The sequence below is a fragment of the Branchiostoma belcheri genome, unplaced genomic scaffold, assembly GCF_001625305.1.
Source record: "Branchiostoma belcheri isolate BF01 breed outbred unplaced genomic scaffold, Haploidv18h27 scaffold51, whole genome shotgun sequence".
In the NCBI taxonomy this organism is placed as follows: domain Eukaryota; kingdom Metazoa; phylum Chordata; class Leptocardii; order Amphioxiformes; family Branchiostomatidae; genus Branchiostoma; species Branchiostoma belcheri.
The window spans coordinates 2,021,333-2,040,797 of record NW_017804143.1 but is presented as its reverse complement, the minus strand read 5'-3'; the positions used below and the strand labels follow the sequence as shown (position 1 = coordinate 2,040,797).

The 19,465-nt window shown below is 40.9% G+C and overlaps 1 protein-coding gene across 10 annotated transcripts in view; it reads right to left on the bottom strand.

Annotated features, from left to right (window-relative positions):
• Nucleotides 1-19,465, bottom strand: part of LOC109480535 (protein CBFA2T1-like) — a 149,775-nt gene that overhangs the window by 26,026 nt on the left and 104,284 nt on the right. For 7 of the 10 annotated variants that reach the window (XM_019782754.1, XM_019782750.1, XM_019782746.1 and 4 more), the window contains exon 2: nt 3,085-3,219. In XM_019782754.1, the coding sequence (XP_019638313.1) occupies nt 3,085-3,202 (118 nt within the window). In that variant the 5' untranslated portion in view covers nt 3,203-3,219. Of the gene's footprint in view, nt 1-3,084; nt 3,220-6,819; nt 6,935-17,047; nt 17,409-19,465 lie in introns of those variants that run through there. The other 3 variants (XM_019782753.1, XM_019782751.1, XM_019782748.1) reach the window with 3 other exon arrangements.

Sequence of the window (19,465 nt, the reverse complement as noted above, 5' to 3'; positions counted from 1 at the left end):
CCTTTCAAGGGCTGAGGAATTAGTTGGTTCCTGGGCTCAATGACAGATGGGTTCCGTCTTGACAAGAAGTCAGTCCAGTGCGATGTGGAACAACCAAGAAGACACGTTACACACTCACTCCCTCTCCTGGTGCGTTATAGACCGACTTCTTTCTTCTGGCAGTATGCCACTCTCCTTGAAGTATGCAGAGCCAGTCTGCTACACAACTTTACAGAGATAAGAACACTTTGCCTACAAACAACATGCCCCCCTCCCCCCTTTGGGCAAATTGGAAAGGAATCTGACGACATCTGAAGGTCGATCTACATTCAGCAGACTCAGGCAGAGATAGGGTTTAACTGATTGCTTGAACATTTTACAAGATGTCTGAGAACTTGCCTAACTTACAAGACCTCTTTAGAACTTGCTTGAACATTTTACAAGACATCTAAGATTAGTAGAGTAAGAATTTGGCTGAACATTTTACAAGACGTCTTAGATCTAGAATTTGCCTTGAACATTTTACAACATGTCTAAGAACTTGCTTGAACATATTACAAGACGTCTCACAAATTGCTTAAACATTTTACGTCTCAGATCTTGCCTGAACATTTTGCAAGACCTCTTCGAGATCTAGAAGTTGCTTGAACATTTTACAAGACGTGTCAGAACTTGCTTGAACATTTCACAAGACATCTTGATACTTTTCCCAGGGTTATACAAGTTCTAATGCAATCATTGCACTGGTCTGGTGTGTACGCATAGTAGATCTGCAGGAATATAATACTAATGGCAAACGAACAAAAAAACAAACCATCATATCATGTGGAGAGGACAAAGAGGCAGACTTGGATTAGACTCTTTATAAGTTCGTATTGGGTCCAGTTAGAGATCTACAATGACAGTGACCGGGCAGGACCAGACAGGACCACCATTACTCTAACTGACATAGCCTGAATCTCAGCAGATAGCCCTGGAGTACTGACAAACAAACAAACTAACTAACCATTGTACCATCTGAAGAGGACAGAAACAGACTTGGACTAGACTATATACCGGTAAGTTCGGAGAGGGTCCGGTTCTATAATGACAGTGATAGTACAGTCAAACCTGTACTAGCGGTCACCTTGGCATTGCGGTCACCCGGCCATAGCGGTCGGTTTTTGCCGGTCCCTTGAATTTTTCCCATTGACGTAAGCATTAAGAATCGCGTATATAGCGGTCACTGTTCAACGCGGTCAGCGGTCACCCCATTCCGGTCCCGCCGGCTGTCAACACCGCCGATAGCGGTCACGGCTGGCCGGCCGTTACCCGCTAAGCACCACGTACGTAACACCACCCGACCTCGGGCTACGGCCGTTAGGACGTTCAATCAAGCCTTGTGATAATTTTTGTGGCCGCTACATTATTAAAATGTGAACTGAAATTAGACTCCAGATGTGTATGAAATAAAGGAAAACTTGATTTTGACACGAAATTTTTGCGGTCGCTCGTGTTGACGTCCTTGATATCTGAAACACCATGCCGTGCGTGCCGCGGTGCTTTCAGTGGACTCGGCGAAGATTGCGGCAATCATCCTTACAAAAAACTTACGAATATCCATATTTGATTTCTCGATTCCTTGAAAAGCATAAATATGTGGCCAACTTCCCTTTTTCACGGGCATAATTCAAGAAATTTGGGCTGAGAAAATGCGTTTCGTGATTTTTCAAAATGGCGCAGGCTGCAACAACAATCAGGTCAATTGGGGTCATCGGAAGACTCCATTAGTTTGGAGGTAGATGTACCGACTTTTATTTAATTTTATAGCATCAAATGGCGTGATTACATTACAAAAATTTGGAATACATTATTAAAATCAATTTCCATCGTAAACTTAAGTCTGTAGTGAATATTCTACAAAATATGTAAGCCTGAAAGGAGCACTATTTTTGTTGACCACCACATTGGCATAATGGCAGAGGCAGACAACCCACGCCGGAAGAAACCGAAGCCGTAAACAAAGGAAAGTTTTCGCTACGTTTTCATGTTCAAAAATGACCAAAAACGGAAAATAAACGGCAACAGATGAACAATTATTTTGCTGTTAACTAAATGGACAGCATCTTGGTACAAAAAAATCTTGTTTACATGGTTGGAATTCGTTGTGGCGATGTCGGTCATGCGAAGCACTCACCAAAGAACAAAAACATGGCGATGTCATTCTCTTCCACTTTTCGACTTACGGTACTAGTAACGTGGCGATTGCGGAGAAACGATGGCAAAAGCGGAAAGACAGACGTCGAACTTATTTCACAAGGTGGATGTGATTCAACTGACAGCGAGTGAGAGGGAATTACCGGTCGAAGGAGCTAGATTAAAGGAGTTTGCAGTCGGAAGAAACATGGCTTGGAGTCGACAGAAACTTTGTTGCTTGATTCCCTTTCAAGTTTTCTGTAGGTAACATCGATGTTACACGTACACAAGAACAGTAAATGGCAACCAGTGATTTTGTATATTTTAGTGGGAAGGTTTCAGTAGTATCATGTCGAGTGCATGCAGTTTTGATACATAATTTTTTTTTCAAGCCCACAACTAAAGCAAAAGAACAACAATTGTATTATAACATGTAATGTTACATTTGAAAAGAGACTTACCTGTGCAATGAATGTTTTCATATGTTTGAGAATAAAGACATAAATACATCTTTGTTCAATGGTACTGAAAGCATGTGTCACTTGGGGGGGGGGCAACTAACCGCCATTTCTCTATAGTGGTCACCTGGCCATAGTGGTCAATTTTGGCCAGTCCCTTGAGTGACCACTATAGACAGGTTTGACTGTATCTGGTAACTGACCAGACAGGACCACCATCACTCTAACTGACATAGCCTGAATCTCTGCAGACAGCCTGGAGCGCTGACAAACAAAGAAACAAACCATAGTACCATCTGAAGAGAACACAGGCAGCCTTGGATTAGACTAAAGTGTCCAGTCTTACATGTATGATGAGAGTGAGCCTGGGTGACAGTAGTTACCAGACAGGAGCCACAGGACCACCATCACTCTATGATCTGACATAGCCTGAATCTCTGCAGACAACCCTGTAGCGCTGACAGACACTTACCAGTGGCGGAGGTTCCCGGGACTGCCCGCATCCCCTGCGCTTGGGCGTTCGACAGGGGCATCGCTCCGGGGGACGTGCTCGTCTGTGACTTGCTGTTCGAGTCGGGAGAGTCAGGCATACTGGGCTCTGATTGGCCTGGAGGACAACGGAAAAGAGAAGAAAAAACATTGTTAGTACAAATCAATGAAGTGTACATGTACAACGTAAACATCGCTCGTAAGAGAAAACAAGGAACACTTTTTCAGCAGGAAGAAGACATCACATCTAAACCTTGTGTCAAAGTTTTTCTAAGTCATAATAATCTCTGGACCCTGATTGGCCTAAGAACAACGGAGAAACAGAAAAACTTCATTAGTATATATAACGTTAACATTGTTCGCGAGAAAACAAGAAACACTTTTTCAGCACGAAGAAGACATCACATCCAAACCTCATGTCAAAGTTTTTTTGGTCCTTTAACTCTTGTAAAGGAAAAGAGAAGAAAACTTTGTTGGTACAACGTAACTGTCATTCATGAAAAGACAAGAAACACTTTTTCAGCACGAACAAAACATCACATCCAAACCTGATGTCAAAGTTTTTCTAGGTCGTAAAACTCTTGTGCAAGGTCCAAACCCGAACGTCCCTGTGGCTTTGATCCAGGAACAGCGTGTATATTGGTACTGAAGGCTCGCTTTACCGACAATATGATCCCCAAGCTTTGTCTTATCTCAAAGGCGTGTGCAGTAATGCTGTTAGATCTTAGCCTTGGTTCAACATCGCCTTGTAAATATCTATTTATACAGAGATAGAAGCGAAGTAGTGTCCAACAAGTAACCTGACCAAGGAAATGCCAGAGATAGCATCCTGCCAAACATCTGGAAGACATAAGCGGGAGGGGAGGGGGTAAAATATACTAGCAGTCAAGGTTTTAAAAATGCCAAGGTATAATTAGGAGCAGGACTGTACCTCTGGTGTTGATTCTTACCGACATTGCATTATAGTTATTCCCTGTCCTATCAAAAACTAGACCCACTTTACACTGCAGATTAGTGCAGCAAGGAAGTTCAGTCTACAGTTTTCATCATTTTGGAGTTTCAGAAAACTGCTCTTAATTTATCTGGGAAAACTCAAATCTGCCACTTTTGTGTTTATTGTTTCTTTTTATCAACTTCTATTTTTGTGGCTTCCGCTGCTGTGATATTCATTTCACATTGGTTTGTGGCTTTTCTGTCAACCTTATCTCTACCAGATACCATTTTGATAATGGCAAAACGCAATCAATCAATCAGCAAAGGCTGTAACCAACTCCAATGCCACTTCCAACTCCTTAATAGTTCAACTTGAGTTCTACAATGACTGCCAACATCTTTCCATGGTAAAAATACTCTGACAAATAATCAAGTTATAACATTGACCTACATACAGACCCACACCACAGCAAAACCGAATACATAGTCTTCTGACGAAGACAATAAGCAAAAATTGTAACCCCAAGTTGCCACTTCCAACTCCTTAATAGTTCAACTTGAGTTCTACTGTGTCTGCCAATGTCTGCCCCTGGTAAAATACGCCAACAAATAATATATAGTATTGAGTTATACCATTGACCTACATACAGACCAACACAACAGCCAAACCGAATACATACTCGAAGACAATAACTGAGCAAAAGCTGTAACCAACTACACTGCCACTTCCAAGTCCTTAATAGTTAAACTTCAAGTTCTACTGTGACTGCCAACGTCTGCCCCTTGTGTATACTTTCCACATCTTTGATAATCGAGTTATAACGTTGACGTACATACGCAACCACACCACAGCCAAACCAAATACATACTCTTCTGACGAAGACAATCAGCAAAGGCTGTAACCAACTACACTGATACTTCCAACCCCTTAATAGTTCAACTTCAAGTTCTACTGTGACTGCCAACGTCTGCCCCTTGTGTATATTTTCCAAATCTTTGATAATCGAGTTATAACGTTGACGTACATACGCAACCACACCACAGCCAAACTGAAGACATTCTATTCTGACGAATAAGCAAAGGCTGTAAAGCCACTTTCCAACTCCTTAAAAGTTCAAATTCAAGTTCTACTGTGACTGCCAACGTCTGCCCTTGTGTATATTTTCCACATCTTTGATAATCGAGTTATAACATTGACGTACATAGTACTACATACGCAACCACACCACAGCCAAACCGAATACATTCTATTCTGACGAATAAGCAAAGGCTGTAATGCCACTTCCAACTCCTTAAAAGTTCAACTTCAAGTTCTACTGTGACTGCCAATGTCTACCCCTGGTAAAATCCGCTGAGAAATAATCAAGACATAACGTTGACGTACACACGGGCCCCAACAGCCAAACCGAATACATACTCGAAGACAATAACTGAGCAAAACCTGTAACCAACTACACTGCCACTTCCAACTCCGTAATAGTTCAACTTCAAGTTCTACTGCGACTGCCAACGCCTGCCCCTGTGTATATTTTCCACGTCTTTGATCCAGAAGACCTACATGCAGCGCAAGGTAAGCTGGGACAACTTTTGACCTTCCAAACAGAGTAGTGAAGTTGTTCCATGAGCTAGCGCGATGACCTACGGTGGACTTTTCTGTCGAGCCCATCTGGAAAGGCACTTGACTGGTGAGCTGACTTCTGACTGTACAGAGGTGAGCCAAGAACCTGAACAACACAGGAAATGTCGACATCCCAACAGCTCAGAAGCTCCTCTGTTAAAATCACCAGCGATTCAGACAGGAGGATTTTTAGGGGGGCATGCAGGCCCTTTTCCGTAGAGCGTAATCGGCCATTCTAATTCTATACGCTCGTAATTGGCACATTTTGTGTAGAGCGTAATTTGCCATTTTATTTTACGTAATGCGTTGTAGCTACCCAGAATTTATCGTAAAGCGTAATACTACTAATAGGGGAGGCTTCTTGAATTCAGCGTAATACGTAGCTGGCTCTCAAAATTTAGCATAGAATGTTGTTAGGATCCCCCCATGCAGGCCCTCTTAAAATCACCAGTGCTTCAGACAGGACTTTTTCTTTAGTGAGGAGGGAGTAGCAAAATCAATGATTCGTGGAAAAAAAAACAAGGCTGGTCTATGGTGAATGGTAGTACCACATATTGGGACCAATATAAGTGATTGGCAGAAGCATGTCACCAACATACATGTACACATATGGAATCAATGTACATCCATGGTACTGTCAACAGATAGGTTCTGTCAACAGAGCTTGTTGTTTTTAAAGCGAAAAGTTGTACATAAAACATGCTCTGATCTGAACTAACAACAATATGTGGAATCAATCTAAGCTTCTCTCCATTATATAAGCCATAATTCATCACAATTAGACAAGTCATGAACTTAATCAATCAATCACACTATCAATTTTTGATGACTGATGTAAACGACAAAAGATAGCACTGATTATGGAAATATTGATTGATCAAGTATGGTTATTGTCAACCTATTTCCTGAGCAAAATATCTCTGACAGAAGGAACTATAATCTTCCTACACAAACAGGCCTGGGTTCCATCGAGCAAGGAGGGACAACACCCCTCCCCATAACTCTACTTCAAATACTCCTACTATACTACTTACTGTACACTATCTCATACAGATACACCTATAGCATTAGGGCATAACATAGAATCATTTACAAGCAGAGGTACTAAGGTTAGTGGGAGAAAAAGAAGGGACAATTTTGGAAAGAACGAAGAAGGAAAATACAGACTTTCTTCCGCCATCTGGTAGCAATCTGGGGTGTGATGCTCACGCCCTGGCTGGAAGCTCTGCTCAACTGAGGAAGTTTGAAGGGGACACTGGAGTTTTGTTGAATGGGAGAAATAGGAGCTCAGGGCCCAAGGGTAGAGCCGCATTCCTCCCCTGAACAACTTCCATGTGTGGAGGGGTGAGGACAGGGCCAGGTATCCTTGGGGAGAGAACTTGAAACTTCCAAGGAGCAGCGCCACAGATTGGCTACAGTGGCCAGACTGGGAGAAGATGGGCTGGCAGACTTGACAAGATGCATGTGTTTGTCTTCTGTGCAGGCAGTCTGTCTTATCTTAATGATGCTAAGTAGGCTTAGGATACCAGCTGACAAGGACATTTACCTGAATCAAGGTAAGGGGGAATAACGCAATGATAAATTGTGAACTGAGGCGAGCCTGCTGAGGCAGCATCTTCATTGTATACTGATATTGAAGACAAGACCTGTATTGATGTACAGTAAAAAGCATCATCATAAAAAAGGATGACGATGGGACTAAGTGATTAGGGCTCTAGTCTAGAAAAGTCTTTCCAGTCTCCTTTCCATACTGTATCTTATACAAACAAAGACAGTATAATCAATCAATAGGTGACAAACATCCATGTTTCAAACCCCACCAGCATCCCTATTTGTGATTTGATCAGTAAGCATTGACTTGATTTTTTTTTCTTGGTGGAGTATCCTATGAAACCCCTTGCTCAGCCTCAGAGAAACTCCAAAGTTTTTGGCATAGTTTCAGCATCTGTGATGCAACTGCAATGACGTAGCAGTTCAAGCTGCCTCTTACAATTTACAGACTTATTTTTCCCATCAAAATGTACATATGGTCCCCTCCTTTCTAGAGTTCCCTACTTTCAGTATCATCATATCAAACTTTGCATCCTCATCATCGTGATACCCCTTGCACCCCCTTTTACACTAATGGTTTGTCCCTGTGGGCTTTACCTACATTACAGGACCAGCCCATCCAGGCCCCCAGGTGGGGACCATGTGTTCCAGGGGGTGCACAGCCAGACCCAACTAGAACCATGTGCTGGAGGCTGGCTGGCTCCAGGGAGCACGCAGCAATCTCAGGGTGTTTGCATTAGCCCCAGAGATGACTAGATCCAGATTCCCAAAATTCCAACTACCCACTCAGCCTCTTCAGTAGGAGTTATATGAGGGCCGGCAAAACCCTTTTTCGTAAGGCGTAATCAGGCCGTTTTAGACTTCGTAATTCGTAGGCAGCCTCCACAAAAATCAACGTAATTCGTAATTGGACATTAGCCGCAAGTCGTAAAGTCGTAATCAGCTCTGAGACTTTAACGTAATTTGTAATAGGCAGCGAAAATTATTCGTAATCACTACCCCCCATGCAGGCCCTCTTATATGGCTCTCTTTAGGAATTCTTACAGAATCTAATAAAAGTTAACAATTCCACACTTATGGAGTGAGACATTGTAATTTTACTCACAATGGTAATCCTTAGGATTATTCTCATAATACAAGCATTTCTGTGTAAATAAAAGAATTAAGGTTAATGTCATGTTTTGCCAATATCATGTCCTTTTGCCAATTCCGCTAAAATTTCGAAGTTTTGCTTAGAGAATACAATTAAAAAAGATTGGACTTCTTTTCCGAAGTTGGGATCTTTGGAATTGACTGTAAAATGTGACAGAGAGATTGAACAGATTCTATTTCTATCTGGGTTACAACCTAATGTCACAGTAAAAGTATAAAGTATAATTACAGAAGTATGTCTGAGCCTTGGCACCACCTTGTACCAGTTTGCGTCCTAGGAAAGTCACCGCTTGCTCAAATTCTAGAATTCTTGTTTCTCTGAATTTGGGATCTTGGAAATTAACTATTGTGATGGAGAGACTGTACAGACTCTATTTCTATCTGGGCTGTCACAGTAAAAGTATAAACTATAATTACAGAAGTATGTCTGAGCCTTGGCACCACCTTGTACCAGTTTGCGTCCTAGGAAAGACGGGCTCGCTCAAATTCAGGCCAGATGGATTTGGAAATGACTGGAGCACATCCTGTCTGGGCATGGCTCAGTCAGTCGAACAGACATTTGATCATCTCGGGCAAGGAAAACATGAATTAATTGGGCATGCTAAACCTCCTTGACCTAGGGAGTTGCAAGAAAGGAGCAACATATGAACTTCATCTTGAGTGAGTGAGTGAGTGAGTGAGTGAGTGAGTGAGTGAGTGAGTGAGTGAGTGAGTGAGTGAGTGAGTGAGTGAGTGAGTGAATGAGTGAATGAGTGAATGAGTGAATGAATGAATGAATGAATGAATGAATGAATGAATGAATAACAGATTATAATAAAGTAAGGGATATCTAATATGCCATTGCAGCTACAATCACTGAATTGGGCCATATTAAAAGACAATTAAAAGATGTGCTATCTACAAATCTTACACAGGGTAAAAATGTTGTGGTGTTATTGATACCTCTTGTGTAAATGAATTGCTTCAATTTTCTGATGATATCACAAATTAAGTGATATTTATTTCATCAAATATTCGGACATTTTGAGTAAAACAGTCGCTACAGACTGAGAGTTTGAGTCAGGTGCTATATGCTAACACGTTTTGTTTACAGATCTTGCTTTGGAATTTTTTCCCATAAAAGTTTGTAAGAAATGCCTCAACATTAATAGTATCGAACCCCTGCAGAGACACACACAAAGACACTAAAAGTGGAATACTCCGTCTTGAACTGCAAGCCCTTTGTTTCCTCCAGACTAAAAATACACTTCTTTCTCCATCACCCATAGATGAAGCCCTGTGCCCTAAACGCTGGCGCCCCTGATGCCATCACCCCTCTATTGTTAGGAGAGTGGTAGGTCCCGTGGGGTCGGCTCAGGTCATGTCCCTTTCTACCTGTGTCCAATGGATGTGTCACGGTGGGACAATGGCTACAATGGTGAGTATGCAGACAGCTGCCGACATGGCCACACTAACCTTTGGGCTAAGCCTCAGAAAAAACGTTACAAAAGCCTGCTTAAAATTTCATAAATGCTTCTACTTCTTTTTTCTAAGAAAGATTTTTTTAAAGTCCATTTGATACAGGCCTTTCTGAATCATGTCTGTCATATTAAAGTCATTTGGTCCTATAGATATTACTATGATGAGTAAAAGATACCCAGTTAGAGTAATGGCTGCATGTGTAACAGGCTGCCTCCAGGTTGGGTGTGGGTGTGTTGGTGTAACACCTGTTCTGACATTGCCCAGATCATGGCAGATGGCTTCAACTACTACTCTCCAAGCAGAGGTTTGGGTTTCAGCCTTTCGGGTCAAAACATTTTTTTCCTATTTCCTCACATGACTCAGGTGAAAATGAGTACCTAGCTCTGGTAATATTAGGGACATCCTGTCAGATGGGACATAAGGCCAGAAGTCCCATGTTTGAGGAGAGCCACACCTTGAGCCAGATGTGTATAGAAAAGAGAACGAGTCCATATGCTGTTAGTGGTACAGCTTGTACGTTCTGCACAGAACTGGTGTGTTATGCCTGAGGCAGTTTACCAGTTATTAAAAACAAACAAACAAACAAATACCAAAGCCTTGATTCTATTATCAGTGTATACTTATCTGTATTCTAGTATTACAACTAGACTAGAAAGTATTTTTATCAGTGATACATAGATTGGAATGACGTTTTGTAACGCCTGAGGCTGTTTACCAGTTATTAAAAATTAACAAACAAACAAATACCAAAGCCTTGATTCTATTATCATTCTATTATCTACTTATTCGTATTCTAATATTAGTAGTTTTTATCAGTGATACACAGGTCGGAATGACGGGTGCTATGACTCAAGCCATCTGCCTTTCATGATCTGCTAAACTTCCATGCATCCCCTTATGCATGATTAATAATATATGTCATTCTACTGTAGCTTCTATCTGATGCGAATCACAAGGTCCCATCGGAGTTTGTCACAACTTGTGAAGGACAGTCAGGACTCGAAATTCATTTTGGGGAATAGGTGCACCAAAGATTAGGTGCACAAAAATCTTTTTGGGTGCACAATATAAGATAAAATAAGACGTTAGTAGAATATCAGCAAACACTAATTTTGTTTCATTTCTAAAGAAAAGTACTTTAATAACATTGATTTTAATAATTTTTCTGAAAACAATTGTGTACAGCACAGAAAACAATTGTGTACAGCTCCAAATTTTCGAGCCCTGGTGGTGGCATGTAGTGACGAAAACCTATGTGTATGTATGAACATCTTGAAGATTGAAGATCATCACTGTTACACTATTGTTAAGACGAGAAAAATTTTCCTTTGGGAGGGTACAAAACGTGGTGGCGATGGGGTCGTTAATCTTGGGGTAAGGCAAGTGACAAACGGCGCTGTCCTATCACGAGAGATCATCAATTACAGTGGCCAGGTGTGCGCACTGGTACTGTCCTAGTGAGGTCCAGGCCAGGTGTCCACTCAGCGCATGAATTATTCAACGCATGTAAAACCATTCCATATCCCACTCTGACCCACCGTATTACTGTCCTTTCTCTCAACCTCATGAAAAAGTAAGTGTTTTTATAAGAATATAACAGGTAATAATACTGTAGCCTGGTTACCAAACCTATTATATTTATAGCTCCTGAATCCTACATCCTCTCCGCAAATAGGATGTACGACTCGGGAGCAGTTATAGGTTTGGTAACCAGGCTAGACAAAACTGCGACTACAATGTACAAGAGACAACTTTGTCAATAGTTTTCCTGGAAAATTTAAAGTACAGTAGTGCATCAAAGCTTCCAGGCAAAACCAGTTGTGATTTGGGCAGGCTCTCTTCAGGCCTGTAGATGTTCCTCGTTGCTCAGTTCAACTAGGCTCGCCATAAGATTTTGCACACAGGTACTAGATGGGCTAATCAAACTCCTGTTATGCAAAACTCTGGGCTATGGGTATGAAACTCCCTAGTTGAGCAGTGGGGACTGAAGTCTACAGGCCCAAAGGAAGCCTGTCCAAACCATGATACTGGGTACCAAGCTAAACAGGTTGCAATGATACTAAACAAATTTTGCGACTGTAGGAGCGGACGTAAACTAACCAGGATGGTACCCAGGCTATCTACAACCAATCAGAATGATCGAAATGTACTGTCCTTGAGTGCTGCCCCTTAATCTGTGTACTTGTTACACATGTCCCTTTGTTGTAGCTCTTAAAAACAGAATAGCTGAATGTTAGATTTTATCCTTATAGTCATGAACTTGGTCGGCAAGCCTTCTCCTTGTTATGATCATAAGTCAACGTCATCCCGCCACAATGGGATATCCCGGCTGTTATTTGTCAGCGAGTGGCAGGTGAAACCAGAGCATGCTACGTTATCAATTAAGGTAAGTGGCCAGGTGTGCCTTTGTTGTGCTAGTGGCAGGTTCATGATTACATGAACCATTAATCACCTGATCTCATCCTCCCCAAGGCGGAATCAAACACGGCTTCGGCTCCAGGAAATATTGACTTTCTGGAAGGCTTTTATTATTAGAACGAAAAGAAGAAATGTTTGTAACAAACTCAGATTTCTAATCAATTCAGGCACAGCAAATTTTTGCGTATTAGTACATGTATTTCTCTGTCAATGTACTTTGGAAGTGGAAGAAATACACTAAAAACATGACTTCAGGCTCCAGGAAATACATTGTATTGACTTTCTGGAAGGCTTTTATTTTTAGAACAAAAAGAGGAAATGTTTACAACAAACTTAATCAATTCAAGGCACTTTTTCTGTATTTGAATTTTCCCTGTCATCGCATGTTTGAGTTGGAAGAAATAGATAAAAATATTTAATATGATTAAGAAACAAATGCAAAAATAATATATTTTTCTTCTTCATTTTTGCAGACAAATTCAAACCATTTCATAAACACTTGTCTCTATATACTAGTACTTGCTCACTGAAAGACTACAATGTCACTCAATGTGTCGATCAAAAAACTGGCCAAGCCGACTGAGCTGATTGGATTACGAGGGACACTCAGGCTGATTTCGGCCAATTGAGCGCCATGAAAGAAACTGGAATTGACCTTGTTAGTTCTGCTCAGTGGACCGCTTGGTCCACAGTTAACAGAGCGGAAACTGCATGGTCATATTTAACCTTATAAACGTGTCAATATGGCTGCCTTTAGACAGGTTAATTACCTTGTAAAACATCAAAACAGCCCCCTTTCTGTTCTCCAAAAAAGACAGTGAATGCTTCTTTATAATTTTTTTTTCTAAAATATAACAAAACTCATGGACAAACTAGATGACTAATAAATGTTTGATAATTTTTTTTTTTTTTACAATTTTGGAATTCTCTGACCTGGGTTTAATAGTTATTCATAATAGCAAATGAACTTACTAGAAGAAGTATAAGTTTTTCCATACAGTTGTCTGTCTTCTATTGTATTGCACTGAGTAGTATACTTGATTATAAAAGCAATAAGCCTTCGGGCATGACTTTGCAAATAAAGTTTCATTATATGATGTATAACCTTTCCCAAAACTTCAGCAGAAGTTAGCTGTTGTTTTGGACAGCTTGCTAGGGTAATCTTCAAGATCTGAACTGAAGGCCTTGCCAGACACTATAAACTGCAGACAATCCCAGCAATTTAATCACAATGCTCTTCTGGTATTCACACGCGCTGGCACCCTGATTCTACAGTCTGTTGTCTGCGGCTAAGTGCTGCCTCTTTGGGCAGTGTCTGCTCTAAGCCTGGCAGGTGGTCGTTTGTGAGGGTAGCAGAGCAGAAAGGGCAGACTACTACTGTCACTTATAAATACACATGGCTGCTCTTTAGCACTGCCAACACATCCAAAACAACAGTTCGAACTTTCGAATTTAGTCTCTACTTCACTCTGAATGGGTTGCTGGATAGAAAATTCGTAAAATCTTCATTGCCTATCAACCTGTATCAGCTCAGACCAAGCTCCATGTCACTCCACATAGCCCTATTTCTCTAAATTATCAGTATCATGTTTAATTCTAGTATCCCTAACCAAAGTATCAGTAAAAGCCAAACTTCTTCAATGCACTGTCATTTGCTTTCCATAGGACCATGGACCTCCATGATATGACAGATGAAATTATTCCTTGCTTGGCTCGACTGCAATGCCAGCAAAATATTAAATAGTACACCAGAGATGACAGCTGGCCATAGTAATATACTCCGAAAAGTACGGCTGGCTATATACACTCTTCCTTATATCTGCTTGGACTCTACCAGCACTCCATACTGTCCTGTAATAGTCGTATGCAAATGTCCTGTGACAGGATCTCGTTAATTAGAGGTCTTCATCAGTGATGTCTATTCATTAGTCCCCTTCCACCAGAAGGTCCGGCCACCTGAGGCTAACCCCCCCTAGGGAACTCCTGATACAAGCCACATGGCAGGTAGGAACACTGGTGGACAGATTGGCCTCCTTGTTGCTCATTTACGGAACAATGCGGAAGCGACGAACAATAAAATCCTCCAAGAAACACGTGAACACATGTCAGAGATGAGATACACTTTGCATAGAATAGTGTTGTAGATCAAAACAGTGTTTTTTTTAAACGTTTCCCTTTATCTATGCCATTTAGTACTTGAAAGTCTGCTAGAAAGCAGGGGGGAAAGTATTTCCAGATTGGTCTTGTTAAAACAGCATTTAGCACTAGTGAGGAATTCACAATTCCCTGGGTACTGACTCCTGGGACAAGAGAAGGAAGTATTTAGACTACCATTGACTGAACATCCAGCAGAAAACACACTGGCCTTCCTGTACAGCCTGCCATATATCTTACAGGAGCAGAGGGAAAACAGATTGTTGTGAAAGCTTGTGGTTTCCAAGCGTGGCATCCATGATTTCACGGTGAAAGTGCCCGGTGAAAGTCGGGCCTCCCGCCACCAGCTGCCTGTGTTGTGATGAAGGCAGTGGTCCCACATTGTTGTCCCTGGAACTGAACGCAACACCTGGCACACTGAGATGCCGGCTGTTGTTCTGTAATGAGGGGAAATACTGACCTAACTCGTGACAGAGAAAAAATTGGGATGGAACCAGCAATTTACTCAGCGAATTTCTGGTCCACGAAGACAAAAACAAGCTGCCAGGGGACCAAAGACCTACTGTACCTCTATACCAAACGTCAAGACAATCCATCATATAGGGTTTATACACACAGACGGACACACACACGAACGCTACCAAAAACATATTCTGGCCAAAGGTAAAAATAAGTCCAGAAATAGGTATTACCTATGTGTGAAGGGCTCGGTGATAGTTTAAAACTAAGCTACTGGCAGCCTTTCACCACACACACACAGAATTACCTCCTTATAACTTACCACCCCCGCCACTAATCCTTTCCTAAACGTTGTCGTTTGTTCTCCGCACCTCTGGACAACTGTTACAGTCGTGGGGGTATCGATTCTTCTCTGACTTAAAAACGCTATGGTGGAAAAGGTGGAAAGGATTTGGGTGAAATGCCTATTGGTTGTTTTTTAAGCCCCATTAATGCATAGGCCACCTGAGTCCTAAAAACCACTTATATCCTTGTTCACACCACGGTCTCAAAGTACCAGACTTCATACAAGGATTTTACGGATGTCGATACCTTTATGGCGCAGTAACAATGTTGCCAAACACTTTATGTAACAGGCCAAGAGGGTTTTTAGAATTCAATAGTGAGGTTATATGAAATGCTGGATTTTAATACCCAATGGACGTTGGAAAATCTGAAGTAAATGAAATGACGTTCTGTAATAATGAAATAGAACAATTAACTGTCCTCTCTTGCTACTATATTCCCAGAGCAGATATTCAATATCCATTAAATCATGAACCACTTGATCAGCAGGCCAGCTGGGTACCAGGAAGAGAATAAACAGTGCCACATGTAGCTACTGTAGATCGGAAAACTTTTGCCCTGGTTTTAATTTCATTGTGACCACTCCCTTATGAATTCATGTCACCACAAATACACCTTCCTTGAATAACTATTGTACTACAGAATTATATCAACCAGGAATTTAAAAAACACAGTAAAAAAACTCTTTTCCCCCTACTGCAAACTGTTTACACTGTGAAATTAAAATGTATTTACAGTATGGCGGCCTGAAAGCAGACATCTATTTTTCTTCACATGAATCATGACTTTAGCAAGCACTCTATAGGATCAGCTATCATAGATGTTGTTGGAGACTTTTAGTTTTGAGAGACTAACTTTCAGACAATAAAATGCAATAGAGACAAGCATCCCATTCAGTGTATATATAGAGCAGAATAATACTGCTATAAAATTAGTTACTATAAATGATCATAACATTAACTTATCCAGTGGCAACAGGAAATACTCCACGTTATAATCACAAAGAAGCCATACTTCTGTCAACCAGGATTTTTATGGTATAAAATTGGCAAGACAATATCAAATAGGCAGGCAACTTATCTAGGGGAAAAAAGATACCAGTACAAAACAAGAAAGCCTGATAAAAATGCCTAATATTAGTAATAATAAGAAAAACACATAAGATACAGATATAAGCTGAAGCCCAACCTCTGCTTGGAGAGTAAGAGAAACAATTTAGCAAAACACCATGTGTGTGCAGTCACACAGGAAGTAATGCAGATGCCAAGGGAAAATCTTACAATTCTTTGCCTGCCACGCTGAGATAGTGGGAGATAAACAGAACAGATGTGCAAACAGTGATTAAACTTTTGCCCTTGTACGTGATGGTAGATAACACGTTCTACTAATCTCCAAGCAGATCCCTCTCGGTGGCAAAAAGACAGTATCAAATTAGCCAGGCAATATCCATTGGATGGTCCGCAGCCACTGAAGGGTTGGTGGGGGTAGCGACAAAAAAAAGGCCATATATAAAAAGCTAAGGATCATTCCCCCCAAAACCTCTGCTTAGAGAGTAACGTTCTACGTGATGCATGGAAACTAGGAAAGAAAAGATCTTACAAGAGTTAAATACTGTTGAGGAACAAAGAACGATACAAGGGCTTATAATTTACAGCTAGCAACAAAGAATACCACTTCTGGTTATCACATTTTGAGGTAGACATAACACAAAGGGATAAATTGGCTTTTGATGGACATTTCACAGTAGGTTTAGTGCAATCTTTACAAACAAATAAAACCAGCCAAATTACATTTCCCTATTAGGCCGCATTCATATCCTGCTGCAAATACAAATTTAACGTTATTGCGTATGTACGGGCACACAAAGCCGTGAGTCTGTCCCACCTGTTTCCAGTGACAACGCTCCCATACACAGTTCCCAGTGCAGTGCCTCTCACCAGCAACACTCTCTCTCTCTCTCTCTTCCTGAGTAGTCTGTCTACGCAGTCCACAAATTTCACTCTCCAAATTGTCTGCTCTCCTTGCTTCTAGCTGCAGGACTCTGAATTATAGCGTATCCAGCAAGTAGACTTCGAGTAAGAACAGAAGAATTCACACGCTGTTGTTTTGGATGTTGCAGTGGTTCAACCAACACATGGACAGATGCAGCACTACCAACCTAACCCTCTGGCTGCCACTGGCCTTTGTAAAACCTGCCGTTTACTCAATGGACACCAGATGAATTAAAGCGGGAGATACCACCACAGGGGATTTCATGGGGGTGGGTAGGATCTACCACTTATGATGAGAGGGGGGAACCAAATTACTGGTACTTAAAGTAGATATAATAAAATCAACCTTAGTGTGGTACGTCAAGTATATACACAAGGTGAATTTTTCTCTTATTAATAAGGAAATAATTTGATGAAACTACAATATTGCTATTTCTTTAAAAATGGTATCCCCTGAAAAAGGAAGCCATACAATATACATAAGCATGACAGGAGAAGACTAGTCAGTAGTGGCTAGCTCATGAATGTGTCTCCTTTCCATAACAAAACACCCCAGTCCAACCCTGCCCCAAAAACACAATAGTCTCCCCCAACCCTACATAGTTCACTAACAAAAGGACCAAGACAATGCTAGCTGACAGCTCATGTGCCAGCTGCTATGACTGGGTTAGGAGGATGACCAAGTTATTACTGATGTTACATCTATATTAAATTAGTGTAACTGTCAGGGGAATATCATATGGCTGTGGAGACTAGCGCTGGGAAAAATTACACCCCAAAAGAATCTTCAACTCTCAAACTCAGTCTTGGTAAACAGATAATAATATGTAGATACATAGAAGAGTAAAGTTACATCTTAAATTGTAATATTTTACCACAGATTGTACATCATCAAAACTCAACTTCTGTGTTTTGATATTGTTAGTTATCATTTTGAGTCTTACTTTCAAATTGATTTATATTAAGTAATAAAACCATTTGTGACACTAAAACACATCTATTACTTCTGGGGAGTCTCAAGAACTGGAAAGGTTTAATATTTTCCTGTTCCCTTTCACTGACAGGTGAGCCTGGTTCCGTTATAATTTCGTAGAAAATGTGCTGATGACTAAGTAATCAGGAGTAATTACAAAGCCAAGTATGACACTTGAACATGAACTTCTTGGGAGTCTCAAGAACTGGAAAGGTTTAATATTTTCCTATTCCCTCTTGCTGACAGGTGAATCTGTTTCCGTTATAATAATTTCGGTAAAAATCTGCTCATGACTAAATAATCAGGAGTAATTACAAAGCCAAGTATGAGACTTGAACACATACTTCTTGGGAGTCTCAAGAACTGGAAAGGTTTAATATTTTCCTGTTCCCTTTCACTGACAGGTGAGTTGGGTTCCGTTATAATCATTTCGTAAAAAATATGCTAATGACTAAGTAATCAGGAGTAACTACAAAGTATGACACTTGAACATGAACTTCTGGGGAGTCTCAAAAACTGGAAAGGTTTAATATTTTCCTGTTCCCTCTTGCTGACAGGTGAGTCTGGTTCCGTTATAATTTCGTTGAAAATCTGCTCATGACTAAGTAATCAGGAGGTGACACAGACACAAGGCGGACCGCTATGCCCCCGGGCCTTCCAGCTGCAACCTGTCTGCATGCTTTGTTGTCAGACTAATAATAGGCAGGTGTGACATAGGTGTGTTGTCTGAAGCTGATGTACGTGTGTTGTTATAATTCTTAAAATAAACTAGTCTCCACCGGACTTCTTTTGTAGGCTGAATAAATCGTAGAAATCGTAAAAGGGATATAATTGGCCAGAGGAGTTTGCTGGCCAGATAAACTCCTCAGGCTAATTATATGCCCTTTTTGATTTCTACGATTTATTCAGCCTGCAAAAGAAGTCTGGTGGAGACTAAAAATAAACCATGAACAGACTACAGTAACTTAAACATCAGCATTTCAAATAACCATGTAACAAAGGCTTTCACTTGCCCACTTGGAAAAAGTAAAAAGAGGGCATGTGTTTATGAACTGTTTATATTTGTCATCACCTATATCCTGATCGCACGATAAGCGTTATTTAAAGCACTGTACCCTCAGGCAGAGTCTGGAAACAACCGGTACTAATTTTACTGTACTTTGTTTAATTTTACGGTATATGGGACAAACATTATGCTTGACTGAAGGACATAAAAACTAATCTCCAAGCAGATCACATGGTGGCAAGGCAGTATCAATTGGCAAGAATACTAGTTTGGTGGCCGTACAAACTCCTCTGGCTAATGGAT